The sequence below is a fragment of the Alosa sapidissima genome, chromosome 6, assembly GCF_018492685.1.
Source record: "Alosa sapidissima isolate fAloSap1 chromosome 6, fAloSap1.pri, whole genome shotgun sequence".
Taxonomy (NCBI): Eukaryota; Metazoa; Chordata; class Actinopteri; order Clupeiformes; family Clupeidae; genus Alosa; species Alosa sapidissima.
In genome coordinates, this window is record NC_055962.1 from 18,167,340 (window position 1) to 18,187,339 (window position 20,000).

At 43.5% G+C, this 20,000-nt stretch overlaps 1 protein-coding gene and 1 long non-coding RNA gene across 5 annotated transcripts in view; both read left to right on the plus strand.

The window, feature by feature from the left end:
• LOC121712377 overlaps positions 1-5,104 on the plus strand; it is an 8,118-nt gene extending 3,014 nt beyond the window's left edge. Inside the window, exons 2-3 of the long non-coding RNA XR_006032598.1 lie at positions 673-677; positions 5,036-5,104. This is a non-coding gene — a long non-coding RNA (uncharacterized LOC121712377). The remainder of the gene's footprint in view (positions 1-672; positions 678-5,035) is intronic.
• Positions 5,105-10,918: 5,814 nt separating this feature from the next.
• Positions 10,919-20,000, plus strand: part of vegfab (vascular endothelial growth factor Ab) — a 14,134-nt gene continuing 5,052 nt past the window's right edge. Inside the window, exons 1-6 of one of the 4 annotated variants that reach the window (XM_042096629.1) lie at positions 10,919-11,984; positions 13,520-13,562; positions 15,752-15,951; positions 16,236-16,312; positions 16,667-16,696; positions 19,383-19,454. In XM_042096629.1, the coding sequence (XP_041952563.1) occupies positions 11,919-11,984; positions 13,520-13,562; positions 15,752-15,951; positions 16,236-16,312; positions 16,667-16,696; positions 19,383-19,454 (488 nt within the window). In that variant the 5' untranslated portion in view covers positions 10,919-11,918. The remainder of the gene's footprint in view (positions 11,985-13,519; positions 13,563-15,751; positions 15,952-16,235; positions 16,313-16,666; positions 16,697-19,382; positions 19,455-20,000) is intronic. The other 3 variants (XM_042096630.1, XM_042096631.1, XM_042096632.1) reach the window with 3 other exon arrangements.

Sequence of the window (20,000 nt, forward strand, 5' to 3'; positions counted from 1 at the left end):
GACACCGCCTTCTCCAAACATACAGGCAACCTATGATCTTACTCTTACTCAGTCAGTGATTTGTAAGCCTGTAATACAGAGTTTGTGTAGGCTACCATACATTGTCGTAGGCTACCATAAATTAGAACAATCAGGCTTAGATATACTAAAAATTACCGCCTGTTTCTGACGCATTTTGCACATGTTTCTAGGCCAAGTATACTTGCGTACACAAGGAATTTGTTCTCTGCATTTATCCTATCCGTGAATTAGTGAACACACAGAGCACACAGTGAACACACAGTGAGGTGAAGCACACACTAACCTGCTACAGCGGCGCTCGTGGAGCAGTGAGGATTTAGGTGCCTTGCTCAAGGGCACTTCAGCCATTATTACTGGTCGGGAATCGAACCGGCAGCTACAAGCCCGAAGCCCTAACCAGTAGGTCACGACTGCCCCTGTGCTGCGTTGACTTCAAGGCATCTAAACCTAACCTTAACCCTAACCCTTGCCTAACCCTAGTGCCTTCCATGCAGTGCTGCCTGGAAGACAACGTTGGGGGCTTAAAACACCAAACACCAAAACATGGCACGTACAAAACTGATCGCACGTAAATTAAAGCGCATTTTGCGTGCCACTGGAGCGCAGAAAGACTATCTGCACTTTTCTCACTGATGCATATGGGAGGGAAAGTGGGAGTATCGTGCAAACACAGGGGAGGGAGGAGAAGTGCTAATAACGATTGATTAGGTATTCCGCCATATGTATGAAAACAGCGCATATCTGTTGTGGTGAAAGAATTGCCTGTTGAAAGCAGGTGTAATCCAAATTGCTGTTAAATGGGTCAATTAGAAACACTTTCAGAGACAGCTGAATCAGTATTCAGAGCATCACTTTTCTTGATACAATGTCAAAATAAAGCTTAACTTTTATTTGCCTTTCTAATATCGTATTTTCACTTTCACAACATCCACTTCTCAATCTGCTAGACTACGGTATTAAGTCATAGCCCTAGTGTACGTGCAGTAAATAGTTTTAAGTATTTTTTTGTCTGTATGTCGCTGCTCGTTGATATCATCATGTATGATCGCTGAACTTTGATTCTTTTTAATGTCGCAATCGGTTAACTCCATTCAACTGCGCTTGTGGTTCAGATGTGGGCAATTAGCGTTGTAGAGGAGGCAGGGATGGTGGTGATGAGCGTTGTTTACGTAATGAAGGGACAGCTTAATAAATTCCATGCAATGTGGCAAAGCACAGCATTCACTTTCTGTGCATAGAAACACTCGGTATTAGCTCTTTCTTTGTACATCTGGCCCTCAGCTTTGTATTATAAACACATAATGTTAGAGCATTGTTAAAGGCTGGTATTTTAACATTTTCTCAGAGAAGCACAGGTCCATATAAGAGCCAAAGCAGCAAACTAACTCCAAAATTAGAGTGCTCTTTGACATTTCACTGACAACAACAATATCCTAGGTGTTTGGGGAATCTCAGATCAATTATTAAAGCATTGTAATTCAGAGTTGAAAACCAGTTCATTTGTACAGTCTTGTTGGTGTGTATTGTACTTTGTTCTTCTCCTCTCCCCTTCTCTCTACCCCTCTCCATATCTCTCCTCATCCTCCATCTATCACATAGCATACACATACATACATGTACGCACACACACACACACACACACACACACACATACACACACATACACACACACACACATACACACACACACACATACACACACATACACACACACACACACACACACACACACACACACACACACACGCAGCTTAGCAGCATCTCACATGTATGTAAAATATGCTGTGAGGAAAGACGAGCTGGATTTACACGTCTGTGTCTTCCTCTACACCTCTCCCCTGTGGACTCCAGCCACCAAGAACACACACCCACGTCCTGCTCAAGTTGCTCAAGCACACATGTGCACACACGTATGCCTGCAGTGCACACACACACACACACACACACACACACACACACACACACACACACACACACACACACACTCACACACACACACATACACACACACCCTGCTCTGAATGCTGGGGGATGGGACCAAACGAGTACTGCTACACTTACACTTAGGCATTTGGCAGGTAGTTTTAACCAAAGTGAGGTACACTGCAAGCAAACAGGCCATCACCTAGGAAACACTGAGATGTGAAAAAGTCCATATGCATGCCTGATCTGTATGCATGTACTGTAGACCAGATGTTTTCGCATATACATTGGGATATTCTCAGTGGAAATACTGTCATACTTTACATTTACCATTTAAAATACTACCAGTGCACTACCAATGTACAAGCAAATAATCATTAAACATATTAATGCACAGGGTACTAAATCATAATACTAAGTGCTCACAGAAGAAGTCATTTCACTCTATTAGTCATTTTAATACTGAGAACTCCACTAAAAGTAGAAATATTTTATATGCAAAATTATAAGAATCACGACACCAAGACACCATCCTAAAATACAAAAGTTAGGCCAGTAGAAAGGGGGAGTTCAGTACAAAAGAGGAGCCTGTCAAACACTGGAAACAAACCTGTCATAGGTAGGGATGAACTAGAGAAGGAAGAATAAGTAGACCTGCAGTGCATTTCGCATGTTCAAACCTTTTATGGAGACATTGTGAAATTATTAAGGACACAATTAGAAGCAAATTGATTTCCTCAAGTGAGCACAAATAAATCAATGTTTTTGAAGCACAGCAGATGCCATGGCAGACATTCAAGTATTGAAACAAATTACTGAAACACATTAACCACTGATTTTAGTATATTTTGATAAAACTCAAAGGTGCCAAAGTTAAGATAGAAGCGTACGGTATTTTCCCAGCACTTGGAGTTGGGAGTAACACACACACACAGCCTCCATAGTACATCACATTCCAAAAACATACATACATACACATACACACACACACACACACACACACACACACACTATCTCTCTCTCTCTGTCTCTCTCTCTCACACACACACACACACACACACACACACACACACACACACACACACACACACACACACTATCTCTCTCTCTCTCTCTCTCTCTCTCTCTCTCACACACACACACACACACACACACACAGACACAGACACACACAGACTAATAACACCTACTGTATCATTAAACAAGAAGACGAAACCTGGCCCTAGCAGCACCAGAGCTCCAAACGCTTTAGCAGCAACCTGCTGAGAACGTTCTGGCCCGTCATACATGGTAGACTTCAAACCCCGTCCTCCGTGACCACACACTCCTGGAGCGGAGACAACTGGGTCTCATCCCACCGCACCGGCCGCTCCAGACCACATCCGCCCAGCACACACATTGCACAACACACTCTCCACAAAAGAAAACAAATCGTTAGGCCATAAGGTGGATAATTTTAGAGAATATTTGATACAATTTTTCACTGACACTGGCTCTATTCCTGAAATTGTTACAAAATGGACTTGGAGTACAAGAGAGAAAGAGAGAGAGAGAGAGAGAGAGAGAGAGAGAGAGAGAGAGAGAGAGAGAAAACACATCATAAACTGTGTATAAAAATAAAAATGTGCTGTTAAAATGGGAACCTTTCCCCACAGAGATGTATCAGGGAGGAATGGAAAAGGAGTCTGGAATATGTCAGACATGATGTGCTGTTTATTTACTGACTCATCCATTCACAAATCAGAGATTGATCTCTGGTGTTCCTTGGAGAAATTCTAGCTGGACGTTGTCACACTCAAATTCTAGTCAGAATATGAGTCTGATACTGCTCCATTGGGATGTAATTATGGGGCCTGTTTCAACCGATACAGGGGGGAATGCCTCTGCACTCAATTGGATAGACCTAACCAATCAGAATAACGAAATAGCTTACCGTGAGGTGTAGGAAGAAAACACACAAACCATCCTTCTTCTCCACAAATGCCTTAACATTGTTTTCAGGCCTTTTGTAAAAGTTATTGTGCCGTCAATATCTCCTACAACACTCATTAGCGAAATCTAAGAGATACAGTAGGGTAGGCTATTAGGAAAAAACTGATAGCCTATATCCCCTCCGTTTTTAAAAATAATTCCATTGAACACTGATATGCTACAAACATGTTATAAACAGCTGGGAAAGGCTGTCGCAAATCCCTCGAACAGGTGGTCAATCAGAGATTTCAAACGAATGCAACACGCTGTTTTCCCTTGATGAAAGTAAAACCATGAGTTTTCCCACATCTCAACTTTGGCCAAAGTTTTCAGAAATAATCGTTTTCAGTGATAAAACATCATTGAAATAATATGCATTTTCCATATGGGGTCTTAGAAGCCATCTGTCACCTAGCCACAGCGTTTTTGTTGCAAACATAATCAACCTAAGCGTGCTCAGATGACGTGATAGACGAGGCGCTGTTGCTCACCTGTCCATCATCGTAAAGCACGATCTGATTGGTCCGCCCAGCTCTTGGGCAAGCATAGTTGCTGCACACCGGAGCAATGCCAGACCGAACTTCCCGACCTCAAATGTTGTGGGCGGGACTAAGTTCGACTGGCACCCAGGCAAGAGAAATTCAGACAGGTTTGAGGTCCCAAAAAGATATTAAATTACAATGCACAAAAATAGGCCCAAGAGGATAAATAGATTTAAATAGGTTTGAATTAGCAACCACACACACACACACACACACACACTAACCTGAGTAAAGGATGTTTAAATATAGCATGACAATTAAAATGTGATTAAAATGTCATCAAAACAATTAGCCCATCATCTGTAGGATGATAAGGCTGTAAATGTTTCCTAGGCTGTGTGTGAGTTCTCCCAGCGCTGTTTGTAAGCCTGGGGGTTTGTCTTGTTTTTATGTTCTGTACTTGTTTTCTGTAGTCTTTATACTTTGTTAATATAATTTATACTTTGTTAATATACTTTGTTTACATCTTGTGACAGTACGTCTTCAGCTGTGCTTCATATGCGCCTTTCGCTATAGACCAGGTTTTTCTTAGTCAGTGGCGTAATGCTTTTTAGACAGTGCAAGATAGCGATTTTTAGATAATGCGCCAGACCACACCTTAGGTTGTTAATTGCCACACCCCTGAGCGCATTGTTCAATAAAAGAGACACGCTTTGCACTGACCTTTAGATCGCCAAGATAGAGCCCATTATGTTTTCAAAACAATTACAGTTTTTCTGGATTGCTTTGATGCTTTTAATGAAACTTGGATCCACTTTATCTTGATATTTACCTTCTTAGCAGACCAGAAGTCATCTCTTGCAAATTATTTAATGCATTTTCATTGGTTTAACTCATGTTTGGCATCCTTTTTCAAATCATTTAACACAGTTCTCATAAAGACATTGCATTGGTTTAACTCTGTGAAACAAATGATAAACATGTATTCACAGCTAATATTGCTTGCAAATTACAGTTTTACTCGATTGCTTTGACCTGCTTAAGGAAATTGGGATCCACTTGGTCTTCATTAACACTTTCTTTGCACAGCAGAAGTCATCTCTTGCGAATGCGTTCGCACATTTTCATTGGGTTCACACAGTTCTCACACCCTTTTGCAAAACAGTTAATACAGATGTCATTCAAAGTCCCCAAACTCTATTGGTTTCCCCGTGCTAAACAAAAGGAAAACATCTTTTCACATCTTTGCCTTGTCTGTTCTGTATTGTGGATCTAAGGCACATTTAGCGAAAGTACTGTATTGTCTATTTGGTGAAATCACACAATGATTTGACCACAAGATGTGTTGTTTGAAGACAAAATTTGCTTTTGCTGTGTCTTTTAAATGTTTTGAGAGTGTTAGAGTTTTTTGCAAGCTAAATGTGTCATTTTGAGTGATTCTGTTTAGACCTGTGTGTTAACTGTTTTGACAACGTGATGTAAGAGTTGACACAAGCATTATAGCAATCAAGAGAAACTGTAACACACAGGTCTAAACAGAAGCACTTTGGCCAAAATGCCACATTTTGCTTGCAAACTAACACTCTCAAAACATTTAAAACATGCAGCAAAAGCAATGTTTGCCTTCAAACAACACATCTTGTGGTCAAATCACTGTGTGATTTCAATCAATCATTATACACTGGACAACAAAATGCAAAACATAGTTCTCAAAATGAGGAGTGTCAGCCTTAATTTTTGCTATGTCTGTGCCATAGTGCCATAAAACTGTGAAAAGACTAAATGTATTGAATAAAAATGAATTGTATTCATTCCTCCCAAGATGTACTAACTGTCATTGATAAGACCTACAGTAAGCACCTACAGTAGGCAAGACAAATTTCATTGAACTACAACGTCACTATTTTTCACTGAAATAGACACCTAAACACCTGGACTTGCCAGCTTTTGTACTGTTTTCTTCACCAAATAGGCAATACAGAACTTTATCTAAATGTGCCTTAGAGCACTACCTGCAAATAGCAACACAGAACAAACATGGTATCTCTTATGGATAATGAATGATTGCTGGTTGAAGAATTGTGCAAAGGAGATTCACACATTGACATTACAAGTTCAGAATTTTGCAAGCAATATCTATTAGCTGTGAGCAGTTTTCCATTTGTTCCAACACAGTTAATCCAATGAAGTTTGGAGTCTTTGTATAAGAACTGTGTTAAATGAAGTTTGGAGTCTTTGTATGAGAACTGTGTGAAATGTTTTGAAAAAGGATGTAAAACATGTGTTAAACCTATGAAAATGTGTAAATCATTTGCAAAGAATGACTTTTGCTGTACTAAGAAGGTGAAGATCAAGATCAAGTGGATCCCAGTTTCATTAAACGCATCTAAGAAATCGAGAAAAACGGTCATTTGGGTCAGTTGTGGGTCCCCCCAATAAGGCTACCCAAAGGTGGGACGTAACAGATGATCCATAGGATCCACTCAGCCATTAGATAATGTAGGGAGAGTGTCTCATACTACACATACCGGTATACATTTGTCACCTTGATTACATATCTAAAAGTGTTATACCACAAGTGGACATGACAACACCAAACACAATCTATCTTTATGCAATAATGTCAAGATCTCATGTTTATGTAATTAGAGTAGAAATGGCAATACAGTGGCCAAACAGTAACAATAATAGTAGTAAAAACTTCACTTCAGCATAGAGAGACAGAGAGAGAGAGATAGAGAGATACTGTAGAGAGAGGAAGAGAAAAGAGAGAGAGAGAGAGAGAGAGAGAGATATGTATATAAATCACCACTAAAGTAACCTGGGCAGATTGATAAAATGTTAAAAGATACTGAAGCAGCAGTTACAATAAAAAAAGAGGAGATGATAGACTGTCGTCAAGAGGGTCGGTGAAAGGATAATTTGAAAACCAGACTGAGAGAAATAAGAGACCTTTTATAAATCTGACTCAGCTATCTCTGTGTGTGGGGGGGACCTGTCAAACACAAATAGCTGCGTGTGTGTGTGTGTGCGTGCGTGCGTGCGTGCGTGCGTGCGTGCGTGTGTCGGGGGGTTCCACCCATGTCAGCATGTTCGTCGGTATATTTTTTCTTCCTCTGCTGATACCTCCACTCAATGTCCTCCACTTACTCATGTGGAGCAACACGTAGACTTGTGCATTCTTTCACATTTACATTTTACAGCTGCTATTTTTTACATTTAATAAACAAATGATTTTATATACCAATAAGCCATGTGTCATGTGTGAAATTGTTGACTTGCTGTATGTATATTATATTAGCCTTTGTCATCTTATTTCATTATTTCTTCTTGTTATCCTTCCCTTTTTAATTCTATTTTGCCTTTAAATATTATATTTACATATTTTTATACTTCCAACACATTGCTGCTGCTGTTGTTTGTTAAACTTATTCAAATGTGAATCGATAGAGAAATTCACTCATAAAATGTCCATTTGGATGGCGCATCTGCTCAAATAAATGAGCGTGAGAGGAGACCCTGTCCAGCTGGAGCTGAGGCAGCAGGCCAACATGAGTAACTCAAGCAACATTAAACACAATCAAACAACGACTCTAAGTGCAGTTTGGCCATTAAAGATGATATGGCGAACATGACCAATCTGTGTGTGTGTGTGTGTGTGTGTGTATGTGTGTGTGTGCGTGCGCATGTGTGTGTGTGGTGTGTGTGTGTGTGTGTGTGTGTGTGGTGTGTGTGTGAATGTGAGTGTGTTTTGTGTGTGTGTTTTCTCCTCATTTAGAGAGGTTTCCAGGGTGACACATAAAGAGAGAAGTACGGCACGTTCCCCACAACTGGTAGGGTCAGGGGTCGAATTAAGTGGGTGCGTCTGTGTGTGTGTGTGTGCATCTGTGTGTGTGTGTGTTTGTGTGTGTGTGTGTGTGTGTGTGTGTGTGTGCATACAGTATGTGTATGTGTGTGTGTGCATCTGTGTGTGTGTGTGTGACATGAAATTACAGTGAGTTATTGGATGATTAAAGTTTAACTACTCAAACTGATGGCTTTGTGCTCAAGCCAATAATCTGTCACAGTCTGTATAAGAGCTCAGTTTAACATACCGACACATAGGCACACGCACACACACACACACATGCACACACACACACACACACACACACATCACAGATCACAGGCATGTATATGAAACATATGTAAGGTTGTAAATGCATATGTGTGTGTGTGTGTGTGTGTGTGTGTGTGTGTGTGTGTGTGTGTGTCTGTGTGAGGGAAAGCTTGTGTTTACTTAGGGCATGTAACAGCTGTTGCCATGATACCTCACTCATCCACTGAGTGACCACAACAAAAAAATAGCTCACAGAGATACAAACACACACACATACACACACAGACACACACACACACAAACACACACACACACACACACACACACACACACACATACACACACATACACACGCACACTATGCACACTACATACAGTACACTACGAAATCATGATGTCATGATTGTACATACAAACCCAGGCACAAGAACCAGATAGATGCAGATGTTCCCTGGGCATGCACTGCAAAAACTGTTTATCTAATAAAAATCCAACTAAGCAGGGGCGCTGCTAGAAAATGTGGGCCCTATGACAGATAATAATTCTGGGCCCCCCTGATAATATATAGTATTATCGGGGGCTCTCTGGGAGCCCCCTGTCATTGCTGGGCCCTTAGAATCGTCTAAACTTTCCCCCTCCTAGCGGCGCCCCTAAAACCAAGTGTTATTAATCTTATATCAAAATCAAAAAATTGTTTTCAGTATAAAGAGACTTACCTTGCACTTTCTCGTAAAAACGACTGACTTAATTTAATACGAGTTTGACTTATTCTAAGTGTCTCATCATGAAAACAAGCAAATTTGGCTGCCAGTGCATTAAGCAAATTTGAGACTCCTTAAAATAAGTCAAACTCTTAGTCAAAAGGATCTAATGAGAGAGTGCTTGGTAAGTCTCTTTACTAAAAACAATAGGCCTATGAAATATATTGATATTAATATAAGAATAATAACACTTTAGATTTTATTTTTTTTATAGTGTGTCCTTTCTCCCTCTCTCTCTCTCTGTCCCTCTCTCTATCTATTGTTATTATTATTATATTTCCCTGTGTGTTAGTTTGTGTTTGCATGTGTCTGTGTGTGTGTGTGTGTGTGTGTGTGTGTGTGTGTGTGAGTGTGTGTGTGTGTGTGTGTGTAAGGAAATCTCTAGTCATAAGGAGGGTGAATCTGATTTGGGCCGACAGGGTAAAGAGCTTAAAAAGGGGGGAAGACGAAAATGGAGGAGAGGATGAGAGATAATCTCATACACACATCAAGATTTACAATTTATCATGGTACATACAGACGGTTTATACATGATATCCACAATATTGATAACATACAAACAGAGCCAGCGCAGAAAGGGTGAATGTAGCAGGAAGATGCCGTAATGGTGGCTACCGGGAGAGGGCGTCCGGACAGCTTCGATGAGAGGCCTCGAGGAAGGCTGGGGTTAAAGGCAAGGAGAGATAAAGAATCATAAGCAGGGAGACAGCGAGAGCAGTGGAGTGGCGTATTAAAGAGGGTCTGGCCAATCCAAAGGGTACGAGTCTCGCCTCTGTATTTAATCCCATTAACGCCGAGACGGAGCCGACATCTCTGGTTCAGAAGGCTATTTCAGCCGTATTCTGCTTTCCACTTAATAGACTATAATCTACATCGAGCAAGCAGACCATACATTCGCCCTAATATTGCGCATATGATAATAGTAGTAGCCTTATTGTATCTGAACCTGACACTTGGTCATCTGTATCGCCAGGACTGTTTGTGGTGTAGCCTTAGGTTTCCTACTCTTAACAAAATATTAAGTTCAATACATCAGCTGCGGAAGGCAATGTCAAACACAGTGAGCTACGAGAGACACGACCACGTCCTCTCTGGTGTCTCTATGGAGACGGATTGCTGTCTAACACATTTGGATTGGCCGGCCGTGAGGGCGACCGGACAAGAAACGAGGATTTTCCATGACAACGGTGCTGCCCCGCGCCAGCTGGCTGGAGAAGGCGCAGCTCACATGTCCAGCGCGCGCCAGCCGATTCGAACCGGGTAATTTCGCACGCGCACACACACACACATACTCCCTCCCACACCTGTACGTGGCCGTGAACACGGACACGCACACCATCACGCCCTTAATATGCTTTCACACTCTACGCGTCCTCCTCCCGGAGGTGCTGGCCGGAGAGCCCATCATGTGATGGAGCCGGTATTACGGTTTAACTCGCGCACACACAGGCGGGCTTTGACCCGTGCTGATATTTATAATCCATTGAAGTGTAAAGTATAAAGCCACAAGACTAGCTGGCGCTGAGAAGAGGAGCGCAGGTCCAACGCATAGACACGGGCAGAACGGAATCATACATTCCGGTTTGAAATAGAAGCCTAGTTTCCCGCATTAGTCTGCCTTTGGACACTACTGTAGGCTACTGTGTGCTTTGCTTTAAGAAGAGTCAGAAGACGAGAATGTAGATATACCATAGATAGATACCGTATGAATGGGAAGATGTTAAACTACCATCAGGCTTTTCAATGCATGTTGTCAGCGCTCTTGAAATTCCTGAACAAAGCAAACAATATTCCCCCAACGCAGCGTCACCAGTCTGTGTCTTTTTTACGGTTTGTCACCTTGACAACCCACCACAACGGGACATGCGAACTCTGAAGTCGACCCTCACGCGGTACCGTGGGGCTTATCTCCGTTGTCAAGGTCTGGCAACGACCAGAGGACTCGTTAATTCACCGAATTTTCGGTAATGGCCCGCCCTCCAGCCCTGCCGGCCAATAGCAATCAACGCTATAGTTTCAATATCTCCGTGCTCTCGTCAGCGCTACAGTGTCAACGCTGACGGCGGAACGGACACCTCTCGCGCCCAGGGGGTAATGTGTCAGACGCCGCAGAGACACGAGAAAGAAGTAAAGCACGGCGCTCTCAACAGGAAGTGTAACTGTGCGCTGGCTGGTGAAAGAGGGGACATTGGCGGATAGCAGCAGCTGACTTTTCAAGATTTCCCGGACTGATTCGGGTTGGAACTTACCAGAGGGAATTTAAAAGTTGTTTTCCTTTTTTCCGCCACCTTTCTCCTGCACGTTTAGCCACTGACTGCGCGCTTGGAGAAGGGTGGCACGAGCATGGGATTCTTTCTGTGATGTGGATTCTTGCAGAAGCAACGGAGGCAAACCTCTGTGTACAGAACAATGTGAGACGGTACTGGCTGCTTCTGTTTCTGGATATTCTCAAGATCATTGGCAACAGCTGAGCGCGGGATATCCCAGTGGCCCGGCCGTCCCGGAGCACACCGGCATGGGCTCATAGCTGCTGTAACGGAGATACCCACTACCCAGAGGAACTTCTCACAGCGACAGACCTTTCCAATACATATGTGCTCGTGCGCCGGCGACCAGCAGTGTCGCCGTATGGGATATTAATTATATTATTTTCTCTGAATCATGAACTTTGCTGGCATCCTGATGCGGTTCCTTTTCGTGACGTTCGTGTGTTTGTCGGCTATAAAGGTAATGTGCTACTAGTGTGTGCGTGTGTGTGTGTGTCTGTCTGTGTGTACAAAGCTGTGGCACCGTTTTGAATAAGTATGCTCTTAACTGAACTGGAGTGTTAATGTATTGCTTGTCCTTGTCGCTTTACTGACGAGGTCATTGCTTGCACCTTAAAAACTCAAACTCAGGCGGTGTCTACCGGCCATAGACCCTCTCCACGTAACCGGGTCGACTGAACCAAGATGTCAGTGCCATGCACGCGTGCATTGCGCACTCTACTTTTACCACAAGTGAAAGTGCGAGCTTTTGTGCTAAATGTCCCAAAGTTCAGAGTCCGGGAACGGAGCGACGCGGGCCTACTCGGAACCGCCTCCGTGAGATCATTACGCGTTAAAGGCGCAGGGTCATTTTCTATTAACCGGCTGATTAATCTAGGCCTAACCGCGAGCAATGTAGGGCACTGCTGAACAAGTTTTACATTCTCGAACATTCACAGAGGAAAGAGCATCATTGTAACCTGCAATGACATATCACAGCCGGTCTCATCAAGTTTAGTATTAACAGGAAAGTTAAACAAACTAAGCATTACTGTAAATCCACGCTGCTTTTCTTGTACACGGGTTGATTATGGTTATAATTTTTACTGAGCTGTCAGATCAAGAGTTCAGAAAGGTCGAGAGTGCGCTGACAGGACAGTTTACCAGAGCTTTATGCCAACGCACGCAGCGTCCATGAGGAAACGAGACGAGCTGACTATTGTCTGCCGCCACGCGAACCCAAGAGCCTAACGGGAAAGTGGTGAACTCTTGGGGAACCGGTCAAGCCGTCACCCGATCAGCGGCAGCCATAGTCAACCCGAGTGTGTGCGCACAGCATTTGAATAAGTAGAGCTGGCAGAACAGCCTCAGCTGCATGAGTCCCTCAATGCGCTCGAGAAATACCGTTAGATGTGTGCGTTGGCTCTTGGGCATGTACTCGCCGGTGGGCAAACAGCAGTAGGTCTACACAGCGCAACGGCTGCAAAGTCTTTTGGTTTTCCGTTAATAGTTGTGCGAACGAGCAGGCAATGTGGTTTGGCGCAAGTCCCACGCAGGCAGCGTGTATTTTGGCATGACAGCTGGGCTCGTGGCGACGGGACTAAGTTTGGCACGCGGGAAGTCATTAAGGGCGGATCAGACCACCGGCGACGCTGCCTGCCAGCGGCTGCCGCGAGACACTTGGAAGCAGTAGACGGTGGTCTCGGCCTGCCGAGTGGCTGCACCTGTGCGACACCCCGTATTTGGCGCGCCACCGTTTGGATAGTGCACTTGTTCATGAAATGGAAAAAAAGAAAGATAAAAAACGACACTCTTGCGTGGCAGGGCCCGTAAGGCCCGCGTGCCTCCGCTACCCACTCAAGCCATCCTGAGTTTAGACGTGTCTAGTTTGAGACTGACATTTAGTAGAGCAAATGTTTTTGTTATTAGGATGTTTACCTATGTAATGTGTTTACCGGTTGTTTATGCCTATGCTTTGTTTATGTTTACCGGCCGGTTGTTTCTCGTCTCCCACAGACTGCCCACATCCCCGAGGAGGAGGGACAGCGCGTGCATGAAGGTGTGTGATGCCCTTGTCTCGAAGTTACTCCTAGAGCGCCATCTAGTGGGATACTAATAGACACGCTGTCTACCTCTATCTCCATGTGTGTCTCTCTCTCTCTCTCACACACACACACACACACACACACACACACACTCACACAAACCCAATGGATTGGAATAGTTGCATGCTGGCACACTGTATGTGAGTGTGTATATATAAGTATAAGTAAGTATATATACTTTTTTGATCCCGTGAGGGAAATTTGGTCTCTGCATTTAACCCAATCGGTGAATTAGTGAAACACAAACAGCACACAGTGTACACACAGTGAGGTGAAGCACACACTAATCCAGGCGCAGTGAGCTGCCTGCTACAACGGCGGCGCTCGGGGAGCAGTGAGGGGTTAGGTGCCTTGCTCAAGGGCACTTCAGCCGCGGCCCACTGGGGTTCGAACCGGCAACCCTCCAGTTACAAGTCCAGAGTGCTAACCAGTGGGCCACAGCTGCGTGTGCACTACCGCTCAAAAGTTTTGAGTCACTTAGAAATGTCCTTGTTCTCATCATTAATGTTGTAAATGATTGTTGTAGAAATGGCTGATCTTTAATGCAATCTACAGATGCCCATTCTCAGCAACCATTCATCCGATGTTTCAAAGGCACATTCTGTTTACTGTTCTGATGCCATTTTAAAAGGCTAACTAAGAAAACATTGGAGAACACTTTTGCAATTATGTAAGCACTGAAAACTGCTGCCCTAATTGAGAAAAAAAACAATGCAACTGATCTCAGCTGGTATTCTGTCTATAATGGAGTGGAATGGAAATTTCTAAGTGACCCTGAACTTTTGAATGGTAGTGTACATGTAATGTATGTGTGTGTGTGTGTGTGTGTGCGTGTGAGTGAGTGAGTGAGTGAGTGAGTGAGTGAGTGAGTGTGTGTGTGTGTAACATACAGGACTGAATTGTGAAGACTTGCCTCTTTACACAGTTTCATGTTGCACAACTCCTTAGAGATCTGAACTTAATCTGACACCCAGCCAGACAACTTTACCCTCCTCTCTCTCTCTCACCCCCCACAAATGGCTTATCAACTTTGGTGGAACAGAATAGGCTACCCTGCTTGAATATTGAGCATCATTTTATATCGAACAAACCTAGCAAAAGTCACTGATGTTTCCGACAGATTACATCCTCCTTGTCAGAACAAAACAAATTGAGTTTGGCAGTCAAAAATAGATTTTATAGCTATTTCCACTGATGCGGTGGAAGCTTGTGGAGGATGCAGCTCAGCCTGAAAGGTGATTGGAAGAAGTTGTTGCGTGTCGCCATTGTTTATCAAAAAGTCCTATTTTTGCCTGTCCACACAGCAACATAAAAGTTGCTTTTTTAAAAAGTTTCCATTCTGGAACCCTCTGCTGTGTGGACAAAAGGCCAAAACACAATAGAATGGAGAGAGAGAGAGAGAGAAAAAGAGAGAGAGAGAGAGAGGGAAAGAACATACAGAGTGGAGGGATAGACTGTCTGTCAAGGTCCACTGCCTCCACTCTCACTCACACACATGCACTGTCATGCACACATAAGTAGACACACACACACACACACACACAGACAAAAAGGCAAGCAGACTAATACACACACACACTCACTGGTGAATGCAGAAAGACACACAGGACATACACAGACACACTGACACAAGGTACTATACACAAGTCTGGTGTTTTCTCTCTCTCATTCTTGTCTCTTCCCCTTTCGTCCTTTTCTCGTTTACCTCCTCCTCATTTCCACTCTTTTTGTCTCTCTGTTACTCTCCCTCTCTCTACCCCTCTCTTTCTCTCCCTTACCTCTTCCTCCCTCCTCTCCATTGTCTTTCTCTCTATCCCTCTCTCTCTCTTTCTCTCCCATCCTATATCCTCCTCTCTCTCTCCTGCTCACTATCCTTTCTCCCTTTCTTCCCTCATTCTCTACCCCCCCCCTCCTTCATTTACACATTATCTTTCTCTCTTTATCTCTCTCTCCCACATGCTCTCTTTTTCTGCTGTCTAACATGTGATATGTTTTCATTTATAAATTCAAAGTGACTTTCAGATTAAAACCAAAATTAACTGGAAGGCGACCCCGTGACCTCGTTATCTCCCTCTCTTTCTCCCTCTCTGTCACTCTCTCTCTCTCTCTCTCTCTCTCTCTCTCTCTCTCTCTCCCTCCCCAGTGGTGATGCCATTCCTAGACGTATATAACCGGAGCGTGTGCCGTCCACGTGAGGTCCTGGTAGACGTGTTGGCGGAGTATCCTGACGAGGTGGAGTACATCTTCATCCCGTCCTGCGTGGCTCTGATCCGCTGTGCCGGCTGCTGTTCAGACGAGGCGGTCGAGTGTACCCCTGTGCTCACACACAACGTCACACTCGAGGTTAGGACTGCTGTTCTGTGTGCGTGTGTGTGTGTGCGTGTGTGTGTGTGTGTGTGTGTGTGTGTGTGTGTGTGTGTGTGTGTGTATGCAGTAGTGTTTATGCTGAGATCTGATGCATTATGGGAGGTACTGCATATGATCTATAGTAGTTTTATGATGATATCATGTATCAGGCAGTTGCTGTTGACTTGACTGTGTTTTAATCTCAATTAATCTTAAATGCTTGCTTTGGTCTTGTTAAATTAAGCTTTTAAGCTTTTGTGTGTGTGTGTTTGTATTTTCAGGTAAAGAGAGTAAAGCCTTTCCGACTGGAGAACAAGAGCTACATGAGTTTTACTGAACACAGTTTGTGTGAGTGCAGGTAAGACAGACAGACACACACACACACACACACACACGCATACACACATGCACATGCACACACTCACACATATTTTATAAACACATTAGCACATGAAACTATTACAAATATATTTGTGTTATTTGAGTTTTATATAAAAACAGTAAGTAAATGACAGTGTAGATCTCATTTATTATATATTCCCTTACGATTTATCCCATCTCTCTTTATTTTTCCCCCTCCTGTCTATCTATCTATCTATCTATCAATCTATCTATCTGTCTGTCTCTGTCTATCTTTTTTGCTTTTCTCCTCTCACTCTCTCTTTCCTGTCCTCTTCCCTTCTGTCTTTCTCTCCTCTGTCCATTGTTACAGACCAAAGAAGGAGAAAGAGAAAGGTGAAAGGTAGGTCAGGATGTTTGTGAGTTTGGATAGGGGAGGTGTGTTTCTGTATGTGTGTGGGGGGGTGTGTGTGCGTATGTGTGTGTGTGTGCGTATGTGTGTGTGTGTGCGTATGTGTGTGTGTGCGTATATGCGTGTGTGCGTGCGTGCATGCATGTGTGCGTGTGTATGTATCTGGGGTTAGAAAGTTCTGGGTGACCCATACTCCATAGCAGGCAACATCTGTGTTTGTGTGTGTGTGTGTGTGTGTGTGTGTGTGTGTGTGTGTGTGTGTGTGTGTGTGTGTGTGTGTGTGATCTCAAGGGCTTTAATGTCCTTTGTGTCATACCACAAAGCCTTAACCTTTTAAACAGTCAATTTAGCAATACCCTAGACAAGTGTTTATGTGTTTTGTGTATGTGTGTGTGTTTCTTCTAGAATGTTAAAGAGGTCAGTTTGTTAGAGAGGTCAGTGCCCTAAGCTGATAAGATAGTCACTTAGGGTCTTTGCGTGTGTTTGTGAAGTCTTTATGGACTCCTGGAATTTACAAGCTTCTGTGTGTGTGTGTGTGTGTGTGTTTCCTTTTATAAACTCTGCATCAGAGCAGTGATGTCAATGCCCTTTCGATAAGAGTGTTGTTGAGGGTCTTTGTGAGTGTAAAGACATAAAGCTTGATTAGTCTTGAGGTTACTTGCCTTGTCTTGCTCTGCAGGTTATTGAACTGACAGAGCTGGTCCTTAAGTGTGTGTGTGTGTGTGTGTGTTTCTTGTTGAGAGGTTTTTGAACTTGCGTTCTGTACGTCATTAATCTGTTTTGTTTTCCTGTAAGACTGTTCAGTTCGGCAGTTTATACCCCACTCTGCATAAAGGGATATACACACTGTAGTGACATTGTCATTATGATCATGTCTAACAGCAAGGATTTCTGTCTCTCCACCTTGCCGGCTCCAAGCCATTGGTCCTCCCTTCAGAGCTCGGCTTCTGCTTAGTGGCTCTTTTTGAAATGTTAAAAGGTGTTTTCTTGCCTCCATTGCCTTAATGCTACTTGTTTCTAGGGTGATTAAAAGTCTGGTCTCTGTAAACACGAGATGAATTAAGTTGTTATTGACATATTTTCAATTGAATTGATTTGCATTGGTCCAGATCACATCCTGGATCTGCTGCTATCATGAACAGACAAAAGAGTCTTTGGGCTTGATGTACTAACATTTTTGCGCCCATTTCAGGCGTATTTGATTCGCAATGTGCACGTAAAAACATGGCGAGGTATGTACAAACAGGCCGCACTGAGGAAAAAGTGCTGACTGCCTGTCACGGGAGCTGAGAATGGCTATTTGCGCTTTTCCGTGTCATGTATATGCATTCATAGGAGGGTCAGGGGAAAGTGAGAGTATCGCACAAACACAGGGGAGGTGAAGTGCTAATAGCAATTGATTAGGTATTCCGCCATATGTATGAAAACAGCGCACGTCTGTTTTGCGGTGAAAAACTTGCACCTGTTAAATGCAGGTGTAATCCAAATTGCGGTTAAATGTGTCAATTAGAGGTTCAGCTGTAGGAACGCAATTGGTGTTGTAGAGGGGCGAGGATGGGCGGTGATGAGCACTGTTTACAGCTTATTAAATTTCACGCAGTATGGCAAAGCACAGCGTTCGCTTTCTGCACATAGAAAAACTCGGTATTAGCGCTTTCCTTGTACATCTGGCCCTCAGAGTCAGTTTGCTATATGTTTAACACACCATGATGCTTTTTGCCTGTGGACTAACAGGCGGATGTTCAAATTTGGTTGTTCAGAAGAAGCTGGTTCATTGAGTGAGATTACTCAGGGAGTTGATTCAAATGAGTGATTTGTACTGTCAGTGATTCAGTTGGTTAAGTTCAGTGATTCCCCCAGATGACTCAGGAGGTGACTCATTATGAGCAATTTCATTGTTCTCTTCTGTTGTGCCAAAGGGGATTGATTGAAGGATTGATTGATAGAACTATGAATGGTGGTCTGTTTCTTATATATTTCTCATATATTTCTCATGCACTTCTATCCGACTTCAGCCAGACCTAAGCATCATGGGAGCAGCACCAGCTGTGTACACTCATTATAATTGGCAGGACAAGAAGGCTCCTGATTAGTAAATCTAGTTGGAACATGTGTGTGTGTGTGTGTGTGTGTGTGTGTGTGTGTGTGTGTGTGTGTGTGTGTGTGTGTGTGTGTGTGCACATACATTAATACGTGTGTGTGTGTGTGTGTGTGTGTGTGTGTGTGTGTGTGTACATGCCCACATACATTGAATGTCCTCTCACAGTAACATACTGAGTGATCAGCTATACTCTCTGAAAGCCTCTAGTGCAGTATTAGTGATCACAGTGTCAAACAAGTCAAACAGCTTGTGAATGGAAAAGCTGTGGTTGTTCTAGCCTCATGACTCTACATACCCTGGTTGGCTTGTACTGAAGACAGGCATTTCTGATTGGTTGCGGAACTGTTTCACTTCTGTGCTCTGGTTGGTTAACTCTTTCAGTGGTGTGCAGTGACTGGTTAATCTCTCCGGTGATATTCTGTAGTTGCGTTTCCTAGTAGTCTGCTGGCATTGGTCAACACCTGCCATACTGTGCTTTGATTGGTTTGCTGGGATGGGTTTCCTTTCTCTTTTTTTTCGTCGCTCCTCTGTTCCTTTCTGTGTCCCTTGTTTCTCTCTCTTCTCTCTTTCTTGCAGAAAACAACGGAGGGGCAGAGGCAAAGGCCTCAAGCGAAAGAGAAAGAGAAACCGACAGAGAACACAGGAAGTGTATGTTACCCCCCCCCCCCCCCCCCAAACTCCATCCATCCAACCAACCCAGACCTGATCCCATCCCAAGTCCTCTAAATACACTACTACAGACATACTTGCACACACTCACGCACACACACAAAGACAGTATACCCATCACACACATTTGGGATGGGCAAAATTGGCTAAAGCATGTGTATTGACTGCCAGCATTCTGTTTAGGAATGCTGGGAGGATGAAACTGCATTTCAGCTTATCCACCACTCAGTATGAATGTACTGTATTGCCCACGAGATGTTAGTAACATGCTAGCTAACCCGCTAATTTCCCCATGTCTGCTACATTTCACAATAGAGATCATCACTTACAACTAGAAGGAATTGAAAGGGACCATCCCCAAAATATACCATCACTAATGCCCATCCATTCACGTTCATGCCCACAACACAGCTATCACTAACCTCCCAATCCCCTCCTGTCCGTATAAGAGCTTACGTGATTGAGGTACCCATGGTAACCACATCACTGGGGTAACTATGGACACCCTGTCATCTGTGCTTCCTG